General features: G+C 48.2%; 1 protein-coding gene across 2 annotated transcripts in view; it reads left to right on the forward strand.

The window, feature by feature from the left end:
- Nucleotides 1-24,227, forward strand: part of SCAMP5 (secretory carrier membrane protein 5) — an 85,098-nt gene that overhangs the window by 55,436 nt on the left and 5,435 nt on the right. For both annotated transcript variants that reach the window (XM_075345653.1, XM_075345652.1), the window contains exons 5-6: nt 7,129-7,230; nt 19,151-19,268. In XM_075345653.1, the coding sequence (XP_075201768.1) occupies nt 7,129-7,230; nt 19,151-19,268 (220 nt within the window). The remainder of the gene's footprint in view (nt 1-7,128; nt 7,231-19,150; nt 19,269-24,227) is intronic.

Genomic DNA, 24,227 nt, shown 5'->3' on the forward strand with positions numbered 1-24,227 from the left:
TGAGTGAGTTAATGTATTGGGAACTGCCGCGCCGGCCGCTGCTGTCAGTTTACGCTGCGGCGCGGCTGGGACTTGTGGTGCGCCGGGGACTTCCGCGCTGGCCGTGCATATATGACGGCCGCGCTTATTACTCGAGTCCCCGGCTTTTGCGGCCTAGTTTCGCTTCGTTCCCGCCCCCAGGCCTGCCAGTCAGGGGAAGGGCGGGACGCTGTACAGAACATCAGCGCAGAGGGCTGGAGTCTACTTTACATACTCCAGCCCTCACACTGGACACAGTGGGACGCCAGTTTCCCGCACTTTGTCTGAGGCACGCCCACGGTCCGCCCCTCTTCACAGAACGCCGGCAGCCATTCCTGTGTGCAGTCTGAGCTGGAGAGGGGAGACAAGTTCTGGGAGACCCAGACACGGGATTCTGGCGATCACACACCCGCGTTTCAGCGGGCGGTAAGCGGCAACTCTGGTGCTGACCCCACTAGTGCCGAAGTGTACATTTGTATTTTTATGCTTGCATGCTATACATTGCACTGTACGGTCGCTGGTGATTCTTGGCTATATACCCTCCTAGATTGCTCAGAGGAGACAACAGCATGTCATCCGCAAAAAGCAAGGGTGCCAAGGCACAGGCTTTCTATGCTGCTTGTACCGCATGTGAGGCTCTCTACCGGCAGGTTCCACTGACCCCCATTGTGTGCAGTGCTCGGCCCCTGTGGCACTTGCTCGGCCGGGGCCTCTGCTAGAGGTGACCCAGGGAGAACCACCTGTGAATACTGTCCAGGTGACGGGGACGGAGTTTGCAGTTTTTGCGGATAGATTGTCTGTGACTATGACTAAAATTCTAGAAACTTTGCAGTCTAGACCAGTAACTCAGACCATGGGCACTGTTGAATCATTGCTCCCTGGTCCCCCTCAGTTGGAACAGCTCCGGGCTCCGGGGGTGTCCCATGCATCCCAGGGTGAAGGCTCTGACACGGACGACAGTCCCAGACAGCCTAAGCGAGCTCGCTATGAGCGGCCCTCGACTTCATCACACTGGTCAGGGTCCCAGCAGGAGGACTCTCTGTATGATGAGGCGGAGGTAGCTGATCAGGATTCTGATCCTGAGACCGCTCTCAATCTGGATACTCCTGATGGTGACGCCATAGTGAATGATCTTATAGCGTCCATCAATAGAATGTTGGATATTTCTCCCCCAGCTCCTCCAGTGGAGGAGTCAGCTTCACAGCAGGAGAAATTCCATTTCAGGTATCCCAAGCGTAAATTAAGTACTTTTCTGGACCACTCTGACTTTAGAGAGTCAGTCCAGAAACACCACGCTTATCCAGATAAGCGTTTCTCCAAACGGCTTAAGGATACACGTTATCCCTTTCCCCCTGACGTGGTCAAGGGCTGGACCCAGTGTCCCAAGGTGGATCCTCCAATCTCCAGGCTTGCGGCTAGATCCATAGTTGCAGTGGAAGATGGGGCTGCACTTAAAGATGCCACTGACAGACAGATGGAGCTCTGGTTGAAATCCATCTATGAAGCTATCGACGCGTCGTTTGCTCCAGCATTCGCAGCCGTATGGGCACTCCAAGCTATTTCAGCTGGTCTTACACAGATTGACACGGTCACACGTACATCTGTTCCGCAGGTGGCATCCTTAACCTCTCAAATGTCTGCATTTGCGTCTTACGCGATTAATGCTGTCCTGGACTCTACGAGCCGTACGGCAGTGGCGTCCGCCAACTCCGTGGTTTTACGCAGAGCCTTGTGGTTAAGGGAATGGAAGGCAGATTCTGCTTCCAAAAAGTGCTTAACCAGTTTGCCATTTTCTGGTGACCGACTGTTTGGTGAGCGTTTGGATGAAATCATTAAACAGTCCAAGGGTAAGGATTCATCCTTACCTCAGCCCAGACAAAACAAACCCCAACAGAGGAGGGGACAGTCGGGGTTTCGGTCCTTTCGAGGCTCGGGCAGGTCCCGATTCTCCTCGTCCAAAAGGACTCAAAAGGATCAGAGGAGCTCAGATTCTTGGCGGGCTCAGTCACGCCCAAAAAAGACAGCCGGAAGACCCGCTACCAAGGCGGCTTCCTCATGACTTTCGGCCTCCTCTCTGCGCATCCTCGGTCGGTGGCAGGCTCTCCCGCTTTGGCGACATTTGGCTGCCACAGGTCAAAGACCGTTGGGTGAGAGACATTCTGTCTCACGGGTACAGGATAGAGTTCAGTTCTCGTCCTCCAACTCGATTCTTCAGAACTTCTCCACCTCCCGACCGAGCCGATGCTCTTCTGCAAGCGGTGTGCACTCTAAAGGCAGAAGGAGTGGTGACCCCTGTTCCTCTTCAGGAGCAAGGTCACGGTTTTTACTCCAATTTGTTTGTGGTGCCAAAAAAGGACGGGTCTTTCCGTCCCGTTCTGGATTTAAAACTGCTCAACAAGCACGTGAAAACCAGGCGGTTCCGGATGGAATCCCTCCGCTCCGTCATCGCCTCAATGTCTCAAGGAGATTTCCTAGCATCAATAGACATCAAGGATGCTTATCTCCACGTGCCGATTGCTCCAGAGCATCAGCGTTTTCTACGCTTCGTTATAGGAGACGAACACCTTCAGTTCGTAGCTCTGCCTTTCGGGCTGGCGACAGCCCCACGGGTCTTCACCAAGGTCATGGCAGCAGTAGTAGCAGTCCTGCACTCTCAAGGTCACTCTGTGATCCCGTATTTGGACGATCTACTGGTCAAGGCACCCTCTCAAGAGGCATGCCAACACAGCCTGAACTTCGTGCTGGAGACTCTCCAGAGTTTCGGGTGGATCATCAACTTTTCAAAGTCAAATCTGACTCCGACCCAATCGCTAACATATCTTGGCATGGAGTTTCATACTCTCCCAGCGATAGTGAAGCTTCCGCTGGACAAACAGCGTTCACTACAGACAGGGGTGCAATCTCTCCTTCAAGGCCAGTCACACCCCTTGAGACGCCTCATGCACTTCCTAGGGAAGATGGTAGCAACAATGGAGGCAGTCCCTTTCGCGCAGTTTCATCTGCGTCCACTACAATGGGACATTCTCCGCCAATGGGACGGGAAGTCGACGTCCCTCGACAGGAACGTCTCCCTTTCTCAGGCGGCCCAGGAATCTCTTCGGTGGTGGCTTCTTCCCACTTCATTGTCAAAAGGAAAGTCCTTTCTACCCCCATCCTGGGCGGTGGTTACGACAGACGCGAGTCTTTCAGGGTGGGGAGCAGTTTTTCTCCACCACAGGGCTCAAGGTACGTGGACTCAGCAAGAGTCCACCCTTCAGATCAATGTTCTGGAAATCAGAGCAGTGTATCTTGCCCTACAAGCCTTCCAGCAGTGGCTGGAAGGCAAGCAGATCCAAATTCAGTCGGACAACTCCACAACGGTGGCATACATCAACCACCAAGGAGGAACACGCAGTCGGCAAGCCTTCCAGGAAGTCCGGCGGATTCTGACGTGGGTGGAAGACATGGCATCCACCATATCCGCAGTTCACATCCCAGGCGTGGAAAACTGGGAAGCAGACTTCCTCAGTCGCCAGGGTATGGACGCAGGGGAATGGTCTCTTCACCCGGACGTGTTTCAGGAGATCTGTCGCCGCTGGGGGATGCCGGACGTCGACCTAATGGCGTCCCGGCACAACAACAAGGTCCCGGCTTTCATGGCACGGTCTCACGATCACCGAGCTCTGGCGGCGGACGCCTTAGTTCAAGATTGGTCGCTGTTCCGGCTACCTTATGTGTTTCCACCTCTGGCACTGTTGCCCAGAGTGCTGCGCAAGATCAGGTCCGACTGCCGCCGCGCCATCCTCGTCGCTCCAGACTGGCCGAGGAGGTTGTGGTACCCGGATCTGTGGCACCTCACGGTAGGCCAACCGTGGGCACTACCAGACCGACCAGACTTGTTGTCCCAAGGGCCGTTTTTCCATCAGAATTCTGCGGCCCTGAACCTGACTGTGTGGCCATTGAGTCCTGGATCCTAGCGTCTTCAGGATTATCTCAAGAGGTCATTGCCACCATGAGACAGGCTAGAAAACCATCCTCCGCCAAGATCTACCACAGGACGTGGAAGATATTCTTATCTTGGTGCTCTGCTCAGGGAGTTTCTCCCTGGCCATTTGCATTGCCTACTCTTCTTTCTTTCCTACAATCCGGTTTGGATAAAGGTTTGTCGCTCGGCTCCCTTAAAGGACAAGTCTCAGCGCTATCTGTATTTTTTCAGAAACGCCTAGCACGACTTCCTCAGGTACGCACGTTCCTGCAAGGGGTTTGTCATATCGTCCCTCCTTACAAGCGGCCGTTAGAGCCCTGGGATCTGAACAGGGTTCTAATTGCTCTCCAGAAGCCGCCTTTCGAGCCTATGAGGGATGTTTCCCTTTCTCGCCTTTCACAGAAAGTGGCCTTTCTAGTAGCGGTCACGTCTCTTCGGAGAGTGTCCGAGCTAGCAGCGCTGTCATGCAAATCTCCCTTTCTGGTGTTTCACCAGGACAAGGTGGTTCTGCGCCCGATTCCGGAGTTTCTCCCTAAGGTGGTATCCCCCTTTCATCTCAATCAGGATATCGTCTTACCTTCTTTGTGTCCTCATCCAGTTCATCAATGTGAAAAGGATTTGCATTTGTTGGATCTGGTGAGAGCACTCAGAATCTACATTTCCCGCACGGCGCCTCTGCGCCGCTCGGATGCACTCTTTATCCTTGTCGCTGGTCAGCGTAAAGGGTCGCAAGCTTCCAAATCCACCCTGGCTCGGTGGATCAAGGAACCAATTCTTGAAGCCTACCGTTCTGCTGGGATTCCGGTTCCCTCAGGGCTGAAGGCCCATTCTACCAGAGCCGTGGGTGCGTCCTGGGCATTACGGCACCAGGCTACGGCTCAGCAGGTGTGCCAGGCGGCTACCTGGTCGAGTCTGCACACTTTTACCAAGCATTATCAGGTGCATACCTACGCTTCGGCGGACGCCAGCCTAGGTAGACAAGTCCTTCAGGCGGCGGTTGCCCACCTGTAGGAAAGGGCTGTTTTTTCGGCCCTATCACGAGGTGTTATTTTACCCACCCAGGGACTGCTTTTGGACGTCCCAATTGTCTGGGTCTCCCAATTAGGAGCGACAAAGAAGGGAATTTTGTTTACTTACCGTAAATTCCTTTTCTTCTAGCTCCAATTGGGAGACCCAGCACCCGCCCTGTTTTCTTAGGGATTTTTGTTTTTTCGGGTACACATGTTGTTCATGTTGAATGGTTTCAGTTCTCCGATGTTCCTTCGGATCGAATTTGTTTTTAAACCAGTTATTGGCTTTCCTCCTTCTTGCTTTTGCACTAAAACTGAGGAGCCCGTGATCCCACGGGGGGTGTATAGGCAGAAGGGGAGGGGCTTTACACTTTTAAGTGTAGTGCTTTGTGTGGCCTCCGGAGGCAGTAGCTATACACCCAATTGTCTGGGTCTCCCAATTGGAGCTAGAAGAAAAGGAATTTACGGTAAGTAAACAAAATTCCCTTCTTTCAGTACACTTTATGGTATAATTAATGGTTTCATTCAAAAGTACAACTGGTGCTGCAAAAAACAAGCCCTCCTATGGCCATGTTGCTGGAAAAGTAAAAAAGTTACGGCTCTTGGAAGAAGGGCAGGAAAAAATGGAAAATTGACAGGATGTTAAAAGATAATAATATAGCATTTTTCTATGTCCTAGGAGTTTTTGTGTGAATATAATAACAATATGAAAAGGGGATGAACAAAATAGAAATCCAAATAAAATCAGTATTGGGTGTGACCACTAGAGGTGAGCTGAAGTGACAAAATTTGAATTCGGCAAACACAAGTTATGCTCCATGAATTGAATGTTCCCTGTTAACCCTTCCACCCCCCTTCCCCCCCCCCCCCCTCCGTACAGTTGTGCGCTGGTGTCTTGACTGTAGAACAGGACGTCTGGCGACAACCAGGCTTGTAGGTCACAGCGCATCATGATATTACAATGTGCTGTGACCTCCGAGGCCTGGTTGTGGCCAGACGCCTTGTTCTACAGTGAAAACACGGACTGGTGACTGCGGAAATACGTCTGTGAGGTCCTGACGGCAGGCAGCGGGGATGCCTTGACAAGTGAGCATTGAAGTGTAAGGGGTTTATTTTTCATTTTGTTTTCTTAATCTTTTTGCCCTCTCTTTACAGTTTAGCAAAATGGTGGCCAGCTTGATTGAGCAAGTTAAACAAAATCCCTATTCCAGAGAAAAGACTTGTAAAATTAGAGTAGAAATCAATTCCACTTGATTAAATTTGCCCATCTCTAGTACCACCCTTTGCTTTCAATATGGCATCAATATTTTTAGGTACACATGCACAAAGTCAAGGATTTGGGAGGATTGTAGTCCAGTGTATGAGTTGCCAAAGAGACCAAACAGATGATTGATCATCAGATACCTGCTACCCTGACTGAGATTGCACACAGGAGCCTTCACTCCGGAGTTGACACATGCACCGATCAATAGTACGGTTCATTCAATGTCATCTGGACCTTGTTGCCCCTGGGAATTACTGCACCTCTGTGAGATCTCTGGCGAGCAGCAGGCCAAAGAAAGTTGACCGATCAGTGGTTTGCATAGATTTATTGAAAATGAAGAAAGAGACTTAAATACAAAGGTATAGACAAGATCAACATATCAGATGCTTTACATAATGTCGTTGGTTTAGGGTCTAAAAACCTACTGACCTTTTTAAGAACTCTATTTAGAATGAAGAACAAGAGAAGGTCCTGGAAGTGATAGGTCACCAAACAGAGCCCTGATCTCAATGTAATCGAGTCCATCAGGGGTTGGATGAAGAGACTGATTTCAGAAGCATAAATCCACAGAGGATCTGTCCTTAGTTCTCAAAGATATTTGGAACAACCTCCCTGTTGAGTTCTATCAAAAACTGTGTAAGTGTACCTAGACAAAATGATGATGCTTTAAAGGCAAAGTGTGGTCACACCAAATATTGCTTGGAGTTAGATTTCTCTTGTTCATTCACTTGCAATTTTTATTAGATGATAAAGATAAACTATTAACACTTCTATTTTTGTAAGGCATTCTTACTTTTCAGCATTTTCTCCGCACCTGCTTTAAAACTTGAGCACAGTCAAACATTGACACGTTTACATTACTCTTTATATAGGACAGACAGCTCCTTTAACTTCATGACGTTCTTCTTCACCTTTATGGCTCAGTTGGTCATCAGCATAATACAAGCTGTTGGTATTCCTGGTTGGGGAGTCTGGTAAGTCCTCACACTTTTATCTGCATTAAGATCTAGAAACGCAAGGTGTTCTTTTAGAGAATACGAGATAGATGGCATGTTATTTTGCCTATCATAGACAACATGCAGTATGACAAGCTCTGGTAGAAATATTCCCCCTCCCTCCCACTTTTCTGAACATTATAACTGTAATTATACTTGTGCTTCTCATTGTGGTAGACAGCTGATGCTTGCCTATTAGTATCAGCAATCTTCACCGCACAGTGGTGGGTGACTAGGCTTCACAGGACCTTGGTGCTTCAGTGTAGCTGCTGTATTGGTTTTTAGAGGGGATGTCCATAAACCTTTATCATCTATCCACAGACTTGTGATGAATGTATGATCACAGTGGGTCAGACAACTGGAGCACACATCAGTCACAAGAATGGGGATTCCTTTGTGAATGCAGCGTTAGTGGTCACTCGTGATCACTGATCCATTATCTACTTATAAGGCTCATAAATAGTTTAATGGAGCAGTGTTTGCACATGCTCACTAATAGTCTAGATACAAACTGAATTTGAGACCACTGGGGATTGTAGTATTTGAACTCCTAGCGATCAACCCTTTATCATATAGCCTGTGGATAGGTGATATTTGCCGTTTATTGGTCAACACCTTTTAAAGTTTTCTATACTTAAATCCTGGTCATGTATTATTATTAAAGGGTTTTTCTTATCATTATAAATAGATACAATTTCAAGAGAATTTGTCACCAGGTTTTTCCCTTATGAGCTATAGCCACCACCAGTGATCTCTTATATACAATAGTCTGGAATGTTGTATATAAGAGCCCAGGCCGCTCTGTATAATGTATAAATTACTTTTATTATACTCACCTAGGGGGTGGTCAGGTCTAATGGGCGTCGCTGCTCCGGTGCCTCCTCCATCTTGTGCAGTTGACGTCCTCACCCCCTGTGTGGATGACGTGTACTATGTCATCTACACAGAGGCCGCCATTGCGCTTCTTCGCATGCACACTTTCATCTGCGCTGCTGAGGGCAGAGTAAAGTACTGTAGTGCTCAGGTGGAAGGAAAGACCGCCCGTGCATGTGCACTACAGTACTTTTTGATCTGCCCTCAGCAATAGAGGCCTCTGTGTGGATGATATAGGACGTGGCATGTACATGGGCCTCAGAAGGACGGCTATTGCACAGGATGGAGGAGGCGCCGGACCTGAGAGCAGCGACACCCGTTGGACCGGACCCCCCCCCCCCCTAGGTGGGTAAAATAAAGGTGGGTTTCTTTGTCGCTCCATTGGGAGACCCAGACAATTGACAATTGGGTGTATAGCTTCTGCCTCCGGAGGCCACACAAAGTATTACACTTTAAAAAGTGTAACCCCTCCCCTCTGCTATACACCCTCCCGTGCATCACGGGCTCATCAGTTTTATGCTTTGTGTTGAAGGAGGCACACATGCACACAATGCTCCACATTTTAGTCAGCAGCAGCTGCTGATTATATCGGATGGAAGAAAAGAGGGCCCCTGACAGGGCCCCCGGCATGCTCCCTTCTCACCCCACTGAGTCGGCGGTGCTGTTAAGGTTGAGGTACCCATTGCGGGTACACAGGCTGGAGCCACATGCCGTTTTCCTTCCCCATCCCTTAGGGGCTCTGGGGAAGTGGGATCCTAACCGGTCATCCAGCCACTGGGACCGGGCTCCCTCCGCAGCCCCTGGGGGAATCTGCCGGACAGGAGACGGAGTATCGTTAGAGACATGGCCCTGCATCTACAGGTACTCTGTGTCCCCGTTGGGACGGTGCATGAAGCACCTTGGCCTCAGACGCAGCTGCGACTGCGGTGTGGATTTTTTGTCTGGGACTACCACGCCGACCGTGCCTGTTTGCCGGCCGCGGTTTTTACTTTAGTCCCCGGCTTTTGCGGCCTAGTGTGTTAAACTCCCGCCCCTGAGCCTGCCAGTCAGGGAGAAAGGCGGGACGGTCGGTATGATGCCGACAGTGAGGGCTGGAGCACACTTCGCTGTCCTCCGCCCCCCTCACTGATCACTATGGGCCACCAGGTTCCCGCACTTTTGCGGTTCCGCCCACGGCTCTCTCCTCCCCTCGGAACGCCGGCAGCCATTGTTATAATTCTGCCGGTGGAGGATCTCAGAATCTGCGCTCAGTCTATGGACAGACACTGCTCTGGGAGAGGGGGATCCTAACCGGTCGCCATGCCTGGGACCGGGCTCCATCCGCAGCCCCTGGGGGATTCTGACGGACAGGAGACTGGACATCATCAGGGACAGAGCCCTGCATCATAAGGTACTCTGTGTCCCCTGAGGGACGGTGCATGCAGCATCTGTGTTACAAATGCCGCAGCGGTTGCTGAGTGGTTTGTGAGACTGGGACTACCGCGCCGACCGCGCCATGTTTGCCGGCCGCGTTTTTAAATTTAGTCCCCGGCTCTTGCGGCCTAGTACCATATTCTCCCGTTCTCGGGCCTGCCAGTCAGGGGTAACGACGGGACGGCCGACTGGACGTCGGCAGGGAGGGCTGGAGCATACGTTGGTATCCTCCTTCCCCCTCACTGAGCACTGTGGGGCACCAGTTTTCAGGTGCTGACCCCCCTTGGTGCCGCAGTGTATATATATATGTTTATTTATATGGTATATGATCTCACTGTTCGGCAGCATTATTTGCTTTTGGCTGTATACCCTCACTGATTACTCTGCGGACGACATGCTATTGTCTGCTCTTAAAGAGTAAGGGTGCCAAGGCACTGGCTTATTTTACAACCTGTACCTCTTGTGCGGCTATATTACAGGCAGGTTCCACATACCCTCATTGTGTACAATGCTTGGCCCCGAGGGCACTCACTCAGCCGGAGCCTCCGGCACTGGTGGGACCCTCGGCCAGGTGGTTCCGCCGGTTTCCACTGCACAGATGACAGGGACAGAGTTTGCATGTTGGAATCAGCAAATCTCTGAGTAGCTTTCACATTCCAGGACTCAGTCTATGGACAGAGGGTCTGCTAAGATACTGGAAGCCTTGCAGTCCAGACCGATAACACAGGGCCAGGGAGCTGTGAGTTCATCGCTCCAGGGTCCCTCTGGGTCGGTACAACAAGGGGCTCCTGGGGTAACACCGAGATCCCACGGTGAGAACTCCGTCACGGACCGGGGCCTCTGATAGGCTAAGCGGGCCCGCTGGGAACCTTCCCCGACTTTTTCAGGAGTGCGTGTTTTCGATCACTCTAACTCCAGAGGGGCCGTCCAGAAGCACAGAACTTTACGGACAAGCGCTTACTAAGCGCCTTATTGACACACGTTACCCTTTTCCCCCCTGATGTTGTTAAGGGTTGGGCTCAGTGTCACAGGGTGGATCCTCCAGTCTCTAGGCTGGCGGATAGATCCGTAGTATTAGTGGCAGATGTCCATCGCTCACGAATGCCACTGACAGGCAAATAAAGCTTATGATGAAATCCATCTATGAAGCCATAGTCGCATCTTTTGCTTCAGCCTTCGCAGCCGTGAGGGCACTCCAAGCTATCTCAGCTTCTCTGGCTGAGATTATTGCGGTTGCACATACCTCTGCCCCGCAGGTTGTGTCCTTCTCTTCTCAGGCGTAGGTTTTTTCGTTCTACACCATGAACGCAGTTCCTGGACTCTGCGAGCCGTACAGCGGTAGCATCCACCAATTCGGTGGCAGTCTGCAGGGCCATGTGGCTACGCGAATGGAAGGCAGGCTCTGCTTCCAAGAAGTTCTTAACCGGTTTGCCATTTTCTGGCGACCGTTTGTTTGGCGAGCAATTGGATGAAGTTACTAGACAGTCCAAGGGAAAGGTCTCGTCCTTGCCCCAGTCCAAAGGTTTCGGTCATTTCGGTCCTCAGCAAAGTTCCGTTCCTCCACGTCCAAAAGGTCAGAGGAGGGCTAGAGGAACTCTTCTGCATGGCGGTCTAAGTCACAAGGCAGCTTCCTCATGACTTCGGCCTCACCAAGACCGCGTCCTCGGTCGGTGGCAGGCTCTCCCGCTTTTGCGACGCCTGGTGGCCACATGTCCAAGACCGATGGGTGAGAGACATTCTGTCTCACGGTTACAGGATAGAGCTCTGCTCTCGTCCTCCGACTCGTTTCTTCAAAACATCTCCGCCCCCCGAGCGAGCAGATGCACTTTTTCAGGCGGTGAACACTCTGAAGCCTCGATGTCACAAGGAGACTTCCTAAGATCAATTGACATCAAGGATGCTTATCTCCATGTGCCGATCGCACCCGAGCTTCAACGCTTTCTGCGTTTCGCCATCAGGGACAAACACCTTCAGTTCGTGGCACTGCCATTCGGCCTGGCGACAGCCCCACGGGTCTTCACCAAGGTCATGGCAGCAGTGGTGGCGGTCCTACACTCTCAGGGCCGCTCGGTGATCACTTACCTAGACGATCTTCTAGTCAAGACACCCTCCTGGGTGGCATGTCAACACAACCTGACCATTGCTCTGGAGACTCTCCAGGGGTTCGGGTGGATCATCAAATTTCCAAGGTCAAAACTGACACCGACCCAATCACTGACTTGCCTCGGGATGGAGTTTCATACTCTCTCAACGATAGTGACGCTTCCGCTACATAGTCAGCGTTCACTACAGACAGGGGTGCAATCTCTCCTTCGGGCCCAGTCACCCCTTGAGGCGCCTCATGCACTTTCTAAGGAAGATGGTGGCAGCAAGGGAGGCAGTTCCCTTGCGCAGTTTCGTCTGCGTCCGATTCTATCGGACACCGCAAATGGGACAGGAGGTCGACGTCCCTAGACAAGAACGTCTCTCTTTCCCTTGCAGCAAAACCTCTCTTCAGTGGTGTCTTTTTTCCACTTCCTGGGCGAAGGAAAAATCCTTCCGGCCCCCAGCCGGGGCTGTGGTCACGACGGACGCGAGTCTGTCAGGGTGGGGAGCGGTCTTCTTCCACCACTCGGCTCAGGGAACCTGGACTCCGACAGAGTCCTCCCTTCAGATCAATGTTCTGGAGATAAGGGCAGTGGATCTAGCCCTAAAGGTGTTCCAGCGGTGGCTGGAGGGCAGGCAGATCCGAATTCAGTCGGACAACGCCACGGCGGTTGCGTACATCAACCACCAGGGCGGCACACGCTGTCGTCAAGCCTTCCGAGCAGTTCGGCGGATTCGGCTGTGGGCGGAAGCCACAGCCTCCACCATCTCCGCAGTTCACATCCCGGGCGTAGAAAACTGGGAAGCAGATTTTCTCAGTCGCCAGGGCATGGACGCAGGGGAATGGTCTCTTCACCCGGACGTGTTTCTAGAGATCTGTTGCCGCTGGGGAACGCCGGACGTCGATCTAATGGCGTCTCGGCACAACAACAAAGTCCCGGCATTCATGGCTCGGTCCAAGGATCACAGAGCTCTGGCGGCAGACGCGCTAGTTCACGACTGGTCGCAGTTTCGACTGCCTTATGTATTTCCTCCTCTGGCACTACTGCCCAGAGTGTTACGCAAGATCAGGTCCGACTGTCGCCGCGCCATCCTCGTCGCTCCAGACTGGCCGAGGTGATCGTGGTACCCGGATCTGTGGCACCTCACGGTGAGTCAACCGTGGACACTCCCAGACCGACCAGACTTGCTGCCTCAAGGGCCATATTTCCTTCTGAATTCTGCGGCTCTAAACCTGACTGTGTGGCCATTGAGTCCTGGCTCCTAGCGTAATCAGGGATATCTCCAGATGTCATTGCCACCATGAGACAGGCCAGGAAACCAACGTCCGCCAAGATCTATCACAGGACTTAGAGGATCTTCTTATCCTGGTGCTCTGATCAGGGTTTTACTCCCTGGCCGTTTGCCTTGCCCACTTTTCTTTCTTTCCTTCAATCCGGAATGGACAAGGGCTTGTCTCTCGGCTCTCTCAAGGGACAAGTATCGGCGCTTTCCGGTCCCACCTTACAAGCGTCCGTTAACACCCTCGGATCTTAACAGGGTGCTGACGACTCTTCAGAAGCCACTTTTCGAGCCGATGCGGGATCTCTCTATCTCGCCTTTCGCAAAGGGTGGCCTTCCTAGTGGCAGTCACATCACTCTGAAGAGTGTCTCAGCTAGCAGCGCTGTCATGCAAAGCCCCCTTCCTGGTGTTTCACCAGGATAGGGTGGTTCTACGTCCGGTCCCGGACTTTCTCCCTAAGGTATCCCCGTTTCATCTCAATCAGGATATCGTCTTACCCTCTTTGGGTCCGCATCCAGTTCACCAATGTGAAAAGGATTTGCATTTATTAGATCTGGTGAGAGCACTCCGGCTCTACATTTCTCGCACGGCGCCCCTGCGCCGGTCTGATGCGCTCTTGTCCTGATCACGGGCCAGAGTAAGGGTTTTCAGGTTTTCAAGTCAACCTTGGCTCGGTGGATCAAGGAACCGATTCTTGAAGCCTACCGTTCTTTTAGGCTTCTGATTCCTGCAGGGCTGAAGGCCCATTCTACCAGAGCCGTCGGTGTCCTGGGCATTGTGTACACCAGGCTACGGCTCGGCAGGTGTGTCAGGCGGCTACCTGGTCGAGTCTGCACACTTTCACGAAACACTATCAGGTGCATGCCGATGATTCGGCAGATGCCAGCCTAGGTAGGCGACTCCTTCAGGCGGCAGTTGCCCACCTGTAAGAGGGGGCCGTTTTTTTCGGCTCTTTTTCTCGAGGTATTTTTACCCACCCAGGGATTGCTTTTGGACATCCCAATTGTCTGGGTCTCCCAATGGAGCGACAAAGAAGAAGGGAATTTTGTTTACTTACCGTAAATTCCTTTTCTTCTAGCTCCTATTGGGAGACCCAGCACCCGCCAATGTTCCCTTCGGGCTGTTGTTCTTTTGTGTACACATGTTGTTCATGTTGAATTGTTCTTTTAGTTCATGGTTTCAGTTCTCCGAACATCCTTCGGATTGAATTTACCTTAGACCAATTTATAAGTTTCCTCCTTCCTGCTTTGGCACCAAAACTGATGAGCCCGTGATGCACGAGAGGGTGTATAGCAGAGGGGAGAGGTTACACTTTTTAAAGTGTAATACTTTGTGTGGCCTCCGGAGGCAGAAGCTATACACCGAATTGTCAATTGTCTGGGTCTCCCAATAGGAGCTAGAAGAAAAGGAATTTACGGTAAGTAAACAAAATTCCCTTCTTTTTTACGTTATACAGAGCGGCGTGGGCTCTTATAAACAGTATTCTAGTATATATGTGATACAGTATAAGAGCTCACTGGTGGTGGCCACAGCTTATAAGGGAAAATCCTGGTGACAGGTTCCATTTCAAAGTGTGTAAAAATGTGCAACTTTGCAGCGTGTTTCTTATTAAAAATCCTGTCTGTTCTGAAGCACACAGGGATTTTTAACTTTATATTTTTTCACTCCCCCCTCGTCTATCAGAGGTAGTAGGTTTCGTAGTCAAGGATTGTGCCTTACAGGGCTGGTTATACCTTGTTATCTATTTGTTTTTGTTCTCTTCTTTGTGGACAGAGTCCACTGATTACAGATGTTTTTGTTGGATTCATCACTTTTGGCAATAAGTCGCTAGAACAGTTAAGGATCGGAATAAAACCCAATTTTTTACTTTGCGGCAAATTTATTAATCCCATGCACCATTTTGATTAATTTGGCGCCAATAAAGGCAATTAATACTGCAAGGAAAAAAAGGAAAGTAACTTGAAAGAAAAAAAAATGCACAATGAATCGGAGGACCTATATCTCAGTGGACGCAGCTCTTTTTTGATCTACTGGTCCTGGCCTCGTGTAAATATTGTATAATGGGTTCTCACAATTTAGTTGCAAAATAAAGAGAATTCTGAAGTATGCAGGTATGGGTACATTCTTTACAACGTCATACTAAGGGGTACTTTGCACGTTGCGACATTGCTAGTATCGGCTAGCGATTCCGTGCGCGATAGTACCCGCCCCCGTCGCACATGCGATATCTTGTGATAGCTGCCGTAGTGAACATTATCGCTACGGCAGCTTCACACGCACTTACCTGCCCTGCGACGTCGCTCTGGCCGGCGACCCGCCTCCTTCCTAAGGGGGCGGGTCGTGCGGCGTCACAGCAACGTCACACGGCAGGTGGCCAATAGAAGCGGAGGGGTGGAGATGAGCGGGACGTAAACATCCCACCCACCTCCTTCTTTCCGCATAGCCGGCGTGAGCCGCAGGTAAGGAGATGTTCCTCGCTCCTGCGGCTTCACACACAGCGATGTGTGCTGCCGCAGGAACGAGGAACAACATCGTATCTCCTATTGGTGCGACATTATGAAAATGACCGACGCTACACAGATCACCGATTTTTCAACGCTTTTGCGATCGTTTATCGGCGCATCTAGACTTTACACGTTGCGACGTTACTGGCGCCGGATGTGCGGCACTTTCGATTTGACCCCGACGATATCGCAGTAGCGATGTCGTAACGTGCAAAGTACCCCTAACAGACAAAGGCAATCAATGTTTTGAGTGCATTAAGGCCCTTCTTCAGGCTTAGGAAGCAGAAATCATTAATATTATTGGGTTTTACTTCTCTGCACCTGTTTGTTGCCCGAAGGGACGCAATACAGCCAAACGTTGCCTAACTTTGTAATGATAGTAGGGTTGGGTACCTATATTATTTATCTACTTTTAGGCCTAAGCCACACGGCGAGAAAAATAGTGCGAGTGGAGTGCGATAAAACATCGCATTCCCCTCGGACCAATTCTAGCCTGTGTGTCAGCTCACATGAGCGATTATTTTCTCAGCCCTAATGGGACCGAGAAAACAATCGCAGCATGCTACGATTGTAATGCGAGACTCTTTCGCTCGCACCCATTCAAGTGAATGGGGCGAGAGAAAAATCGCACTGCACTCGCGGTACACCGGTATACCACGAGTGCAGTGCGAGAATGGCAATAGCCGGCTACGCAGGAGAGAGGGAGAGAAATCCCTCCCTCCCCTCCTGACTGCCGGCCCACCCCTCGCAGCTGAGGTCTGCTCGCACGAACGGACCTCAGTTGCAAGGACACAAGCATGACACTCTGCTCTGCTGTACTGCCAGCACAAGCAGAGTGTCATGCAAGTGGATCGCAGTAGTCCCCGTGTGGCCCCAGCCTTATTTGCAGTCACATCTCCTGAGTGTCGTGTCTACTTGAAGCCTACACCGGTCGTCAAATGTTACAGAAAAATAATTAGGCTCCATTTGAAGCACCCATCAAAATTGAAATGCTGTCGAATCCACCTGCAGCTTGTTATAGAGTGAGTGGCTCTGAGTAGCCCGATATATGATTATGTGCAGAAAGATTCCGTAATAAATTTTAACCCTTTACTGACATTGGACGTACTAATACGTCTGACGTCAGTGTATGGACCAACCAGCTTACCCGGCAGACGCTGTTAGGCAGCCTTCCCTCAAACAGAAGCAAATCAGAGCTGCTGCTCTCCCACCAAAGCTTTTATACCCTTAACTGCGGCTGTGGGTTTGATAGTAAATATCGTTGTAATATTGCAGCAAATATTGATGCCCAAAACTTTACCCCGTGCGTTGCAAGGATGAAGGCCACAAGGAATTCTGCAAAAGAATTGATAGTCTGCGGATTTGGAAATCTGCACTGCAGGTCATTTTATGTGCAGATAAGATCTGCAACATGTAGAGGAGTTTGGTTAAATGTGATCTAAATGGCAAGAAATGTATTACACTTTCAACAAAAAATTATATGTATAAATTATTTCATGTACTTGTAATCTTTTTTGCGTTACTTATCCCATATAGGTTTTTTATGCATTATTTTATTCTCCACTTCAAGGGACTCTGTCTGCACAGGATGACTGTTCAAACCAAGTAGAGGCGCTCGTGCATCATGGCGGCGCCAAACTTATAAGTGCACCACCCACCTGCTGGGTTTCTATCTATCTACACCCCCTTCCTCTTCTTTCAGTGACAGCTTTGGCTTTATAGAGCCAGAGAAGGGCAGAAATAGAGGGAAACTCAGCAGGTGGGAATCTATATATATAATTGCCTTATTCTGTCTGTCTGTCTGTCTGTCTGTCTGTCTGTGTCTATCTGTCTGTCTGTCATGCTCCAAAATTGTGTCCTTACGGTGACACAAAGCTGATTGGCCGCTGGGCTCGCCATGGCCCCGCCCCCCCACACGGATTGGCCAGCCGCTCGCCCAGGCTCCGCCCCCCCACAGATTGGCCTCCCGCCCCGGCACCCTGCAGGCATTGGCAATTCGGCCACGCCACGCCCCGCCCCCCTCACGCAATGCACGCTAGCTCTGGCCCCGCCCCCTCCCTCCCCCCGCGCATTCCCCGAACTGACACGGCTGTCACGGAGGTGAGTACTGTACTCAACCCCCCCCCCTCCCCTCCCCCTTCTCCTCCCCCTCCCCCCCCCCCCCACCCGCGCATTCCCCGAACTGACACGGCTGTCACGGAGGTGAGTACTGTACCCCCCCCGGCCCCCGCTCGCACGGGAGTGGTGTGGATACGTTGGTAACCATGCTCGCATGGTTACAAGCGCATCAAGGTCCTGCTGCGGCGGAAGATCCACACGCACACACTTAACAGCACACACACAAACATACACACACATCAGATCACACTCACTCTCACACACACCTCACACACACCTCACACACACCTCACACACACAAACATACACCTCACATCACATCCACACACTCACAGCATCCGGCGATATCGCTTGCTTCTCGGCCTCGATACTGTGCTGTTGTGACCTTCCAGGACCTGACGGAGGATCACATGGCCAGAGGCATGTGGTATCTATATATATCACAACGCACCGCTCTCTGGTCAGACTCATCTCGCAGATCATTGTTTAAAGGGACTCTGTCAGTACAGGATGACTGTTGAAACCAAGTACAGGCGCTCGTGCATCATGGCGGGGCTAATCATTTATATACATACTAGAAGGTGGCCCGATTCTACGCATCGGGTATTCAAGAATTTACGTATTGTGTAGTTCATGTATGATTTTTGTTTATATATATATATTATATATATATATATATATATATATATATATATATATATATATATATATATATATATATATATATATATATATATATATATATATATATATATATATATATATATATATAAACAAAAATCATACATGAACTACACAATACGTAAATTCTTGAATACCCGATGCGTAGAATCGGGCCACCTTCTAGTATGTATATAAATGATTAGCCCCGCCATGATGCACGAGCGCCTGTACTTGGTTTCAACAGTCATCCTGTACTGACAGAGTCCCTTTAAACAATGATCTGCGAGATGAGTCTGACCAGAGAGCGGTGCGTTGTGATCACCACTACACTACTGGCGCTAAGCTGTGTCAATTAATTGACAGATTTCAGGAAGACAGTAGCAGTTATTCTAATATCACTTTGCAAATTGCCTTGAATAAAAATATCCTGCTTTTTTTTTTTTTCTTGTGATCTCCAATGCAGACTATGGTAACAGACTACAAACAATCCCCCGTGTAGTCAGATCCTGTAATCACGCTATATTTTTATCATTACTCTGCTTTTTGCTATCCTTACTCTGCTTAACAAATGTATATAAGTATAAAGTATGACTGCAGGACCAGACGGTGCTTGATTTCTTTTCAGCCTCGCAGGTCTGCTATGGAGATGAAGATACAACAGGCTGTCATCTTTTTAAGAGGTGTTATGTTCTAAATGTGGCCGGCTTTACTGATAATCCAGGAAACACATGGATCAGGCTACCTGATGCTCTCCTATATTTTGCATGTTTCTGGAGTGTTGTATTAGATTGTAGAGTAATTGGAGGAACAAATAATAATAATAATAATAATAATAATAATAATAATAATAATTATTATTATAAATTATTATTATTATTATTTATTTTTTTATTGTTTAGTATTTTAATTATTATTTTTTTTGTCCTGTTTTTTTTTTTTGTTTTTTTTTTTTTCTTTCCAGTGGCTGGATCGCTTCCATTAGCTTTTTCGGCACAAACGTGGGATCTGCTGTGGTGATGCTAATACCAACCATTATGTTCACAGCTGTGGCTGTCTTATCTTTTGTGGCATTGACTAAGGTATGATGAACCCTACAGATTTATTCAACCTTCCTATTAGGGGATCTAGTACACTGCATTCAGGATATGCCACTGATTTTTTTTTTTTATTTTTTTCTCATGACGCCTTAAAAGGAAAAGTGTTTAAAAATATTTCAAAGCAATAAAACGTAACATTTTATTTTTTTATGGTATAAAATATGAAAAATGAATTAAGTTTTGGGGTTTTTTTTCCGCTCTTAAACACTAGGGGGAGCAGCTGCTCACTTTCGACATGAAGCCTAGTGCACTGGTGGTTTGCATTATTACTGCAGTAAATGTCCATAGTATCTGCTCTCATGTATCAGATGTCACTCTTCCCTTTATGGGTATTTGCTAAAGGAAAGGAGGGCTGTAGTTCTGATCAGTGCGGAGCTATTTTGTTAGTGACCGTAATGTGACACTGACATGTGGACAGTGTCACCAAGCGCCAATTCTAGCTATTCTGGTAAGCCTGACCTGGTAACCTAATTCTCTAGGTCAATAAGGTTACAGTGATATCAAGTGTTAGATTTTCTTTTATTAATGTAATGTTGAAAAAAATAATCAAAAGTTTAAAAAAATTAATAAAAAAAATAGTCTGACCATCTTTAGAGACGCATAAGGGTTCTATTTTTCTGTTGATTGATATGTGTTAGGCCTTGTTTTGTGTGGTGAGCTGTTGTTTCATATCAATTTATACAATGTTTTGATGACTTTTTATTGCCTTTTTTGGGAGATGAGGTGACCGAAAAGCTGCAATTCTTGGATTTTGACTGTTTTTTTTTTTTTTTTTTTCTGCTTATGGCGTTTCCCATAGTGGTTGGTTAGTTATTTTGATAGACCAGACTTTCATGGATTCGGAGATGCCAATTATGCTTATGTATTGTGCGGTCTAGAAAAAAGTTGCCGTCACTTCCTAATCTCAGTCTGAACGGGTGCATACTGAACAGGACATACAATATTCAAAAATAGCAGTTGCACTCAAGTAAAGGGAAGGAGAAAAACAAGAATGTAGATGGTGAATATTGGAATGTGAATACGTGTTACTGCTAAGAAAACATGAAAAACATTTTTTGAAAAATATGAGTTGCTTAGCAAATAAAGGTGGCCAAATTTACTTGTGCCCAGATACCAATGTCAAGGTGTAACTCTCATCTGCGTCCTACTCTAAATGCTATGCCTCTCTTGTCCAAACTGAACTATTATATGGGCTAGAATAGAATCTGCAAAAATAAAATTAAAAACACTTGAAGTAACTGGGAGGAGTGCGCAGACGAAGGGCATGACTCCATAATACAAACTAGAAAAATTGCCGACATGTCTTAAGGCTGCTTTACACCAGACAATCTATCGTGCGATAGATCGTCGGGGTCACGGTTTTTGTGACGCACATCCGGCATCGCTGGCGATGCCGGCCTGTGTGACACCTCCTAGCGACGCAGTATCGCTCACAAATCGTGAGTTGTGTACTGCTCGCTAGGTTCCATAATATCGTTTAATTTAGTTGTTCATAGTTTTCGGGGTAGCACACGTCGCTCCATGTGACACCCCGGGAACGATGAACAGCAGCTCACCTGCGTCACACGGCCACCGCTGGCTATGTGAAGGAAGGAGGTTCATCTCCGCCCCTCCGCTTCCATTGGCCGGCGGCCAAGTGACGTCGCTGTGACGCCGAACGTCCATCCCACTCCAGGAAGTGGACGTTCGCCGCCCACAGCGAGGTCGTCCAGAAGGTAAGTACGTGTGACGGGGGTTACCGACTTTGTGCGACACGGGCAGCGATTTGCCCGTGACGCAAAAAGACGGGGGCGGGTACGATCGATTGTGAAATTGCACAATCGGTCGTCCTGTGTAAAGCAGCCTTTAATCTCAGTCTGAATTGGTGAATACTGAATGAACATGACATACAATATTCCAAAATAGCAGTTGCATTCAAGTAAAGGGAAGGAGAAAAAACAAGAATGTAGATGGTGACTATTGGAATGTATTGTGCGGTGACCAGGGCTGATATTGGGGGGGTGGGGGGATGGGGATGAGGCACAAAAACTACAGCCCCTTCTATCTACTATAATAGGTTTTTTAGCTGCTGTTAGTTGTCTTTGTTCCTTGCCACACAGCTTTCCCAGGAACATTAAAAAATAGAGAAGTTGAAGAATCTAATTAGATGGATGGAAACATTAGGGGGGCAGGGGGGAGAAGATAGCCGGCCTTGGTCACCGCTCACAAGAATTTACAGTAATGAGTGGAGCAGGCATATCATGGCTGCCTACATCATTGTGATCACAGTAATTGGCCGTGTGTGGTGACAGCAGGTTCCATAGCTGCTCGGGTGACTTCATCCAGCAATCTGTTCTCACTGCTGACGTCGCCACCACTGCCCCGACCTCCTGTCGCCACCTAGCTGCACTTACCATGATCAGAGCACTGCAGCTGGCAATGATTTATCTGCTCCACTCTGATCACAGTACACTGCGGTGATGGAGGGAATTTGTAGCCTGGCAAATGGCGCTAGGCTACAATAAGATCTCCCCAGGCTCCCCCCTACAGCGGTCAACTGAGCGTACACAACCGCAGAATAAGAGATTGGGTCGGATGTTGACAGCAGTCACCTATATCTGTCTGACATTTAGGATGAAGAAATTAAAGAAGCTCTTCCATCAAAGTTTTTATAATCTTAATACATTGCAGTCATCCTATTATATAATACTGTGTACTTAAAATTGCTCATTTTGCCCTTGTTCCCACTTAAAGGGGCTGTACTATGAACAAAGCTAATTTTAATTACTAAAACTTGGAATAATAATAATTTCCACGATTGGATATGTTAAGAAAAAATGTTCCTGTGCTGAGATAATCTTGTATATGTGCCCCTGCTATGTACTATCATGCACCGCCCTGTACAGGACAAGCAATCTCCTGATCACAGCTTCAATGGGACTAGTAAAAAAACATAAAAAGTGGGGAGGAAGGTTTTTAAAAAATATGAAGAAAACCAAAACATAAAAGTTCGTATCACCCCTTTTGCCCCGTTGAAAATAAAACCATTAAAAAATACACATTTGCTATTGCCGAGCTCAGAAAGGTCCAATCTATCAAAATCTAAATTAATCCAATTGGTAAAGGGTGTTGTAATGTGAAAAAAATCAAAACACCAGAATTGAGGGGTTTTTTTTTTAGTTACCACAACATTGCAATAACATGCAATAGGAGGAGATCAAAACATCACATATATGCAAATAATGAATCCTCACACAGCCCCAGATCCTGAAAAAATAAAGCCTTACGGGTCTTAGAAAATATGCCAAAAGGGAAATTTGTTTAGAACAATGTCACTTTTTTTTTTTCCACCACCTAAAAAACCCAAAAACTACATGTTTGGTATCTACAAACTCGTTCTGACCTGTGAAATTATATTGCCAGGTCAGTTTTACCATATGGTAAACTTAAAAAAAAAAAATAAAACTTTGGGATTTTTTTTTCCTGTTTTCCAGTACAATATGGGGCAGAATGAATAGTGTCTTTCAAAAGTACAACTCATTCAGCAAAAAAAAAAACAAGTCTTCATTGATGAAAACCAAAAAAGGTTATGGCTCTTGGAAGAAGGAGATAAAAACGGAAAATGACCACAGCGGGAAGGGGTTAAACATGGACGTGTGAATGAGGCCTATTTCTTTGTGCAGACTTAAGCCTGCTTTACACCTTACAATTAAGCATACGATATCGTATGTGATGTGACACGCCTCCATCGTATGTGCGGCACTTTCAATTTGTTGACCGTGTCGCACAAACAACTATTTGCCGTCACACGTACTTACCTACCATACGACCTCGATGTGGGCGGCGAACATCCACTTCCTGGAGTGGGAGGGACGTGCGACATCACAGCAACGTCGCACGGCAGCCGGCCAATAGAAGCGGAGGGGTGGAGATGAGCGGGATGTAAACATCCCGCCCACCTCATTCCTTCCGCATTGCTGACGGAACGCAGGTAAGATCTGTTAATCGTTCCAGGGGTGTCACACACTGCGATGTGTTCTGCCTCGGGAACATTGAACAACCTGACGTGCAATTTTTAGCAAATGAACGACGTGTATGCGATGAACGGTTTTACGTTCAATCGCAATCGCACGTAGCTGTCACACGCAACTACGTCACTAACTATGCCGGATGTGCGTCACTTACGACGTGACCCCACCAACACATCGTTAGATATATTGTAGCGTGTAAAGCCCGCTTAAGACTAAAATTCTTAAAATTAGATCAATTTATCAATCAGCATGAAGCACTGTGATTAAACTGGCACGTCTTATGAATCTTATGAATGTCTAGGATATAATCCTTTTCTGATTGAGCGCGTTCTATTGATGGAAGAAGTATAGTGTCTAAAATACAGGGTGGACTAGGGTTTGTGTTAATTCATGGCTTATTGGAGGATGACCCAGACAGGCGGATGCAATGTAGTGAGATAATGCTGCATGAAATTAGAGAAAATCCAATACATTTATATAACATTGTATTAACAGACATGATTGTCTTTACTGGTATAGTGAGAATATGCATTTAACATTAAAGCAAAAACTAAACCAGCCTGGTGACTCTGTTTGGGGTGTTATTTCAAGTTCTTGTATTTTGGCCTTTTTTTTTTTTTTTTTCCATTAAACAGTCAGAACTGTTAAGTATCTCAAAATCCTAATGAATCCAGTTCTGTCCACCTACTTTTGGTTCACCCTGTATATATCATAAAGCGTGGAGCAACTTCTGATAGACAGCTTCTAGATAGAGTTGAGCGGATCAGCTATAATCCAGGTCCGACTGATCCGGATCGGGTTGACGCCGAAGTCCGGATCCGATCCGGAATCCGCGACTATGTAAATCAATGGGGAGTCTGATCCGGGGAGTGAGAGTGAGAGTAAAGATCCAGAGCGTGCACCCCGGATCCCGGGTACTGGTCGGACTCTG

This window comes from Anomaloglossus baeobatrachus, chromosome 4 (assembly GCF_048569485.1).
Source record: "Anomaloglossus baeobatrachus isolate aAnoBae1 chromosome 4, aAnoBae1.hap1, whole genome shotgun sequence".
NCBI lineage: Eukaryota > Metazoa > Chordata > Amphibia > Anura > Aromobatidae > Anomaloglossus > Anomaloglossus baeobatrachus.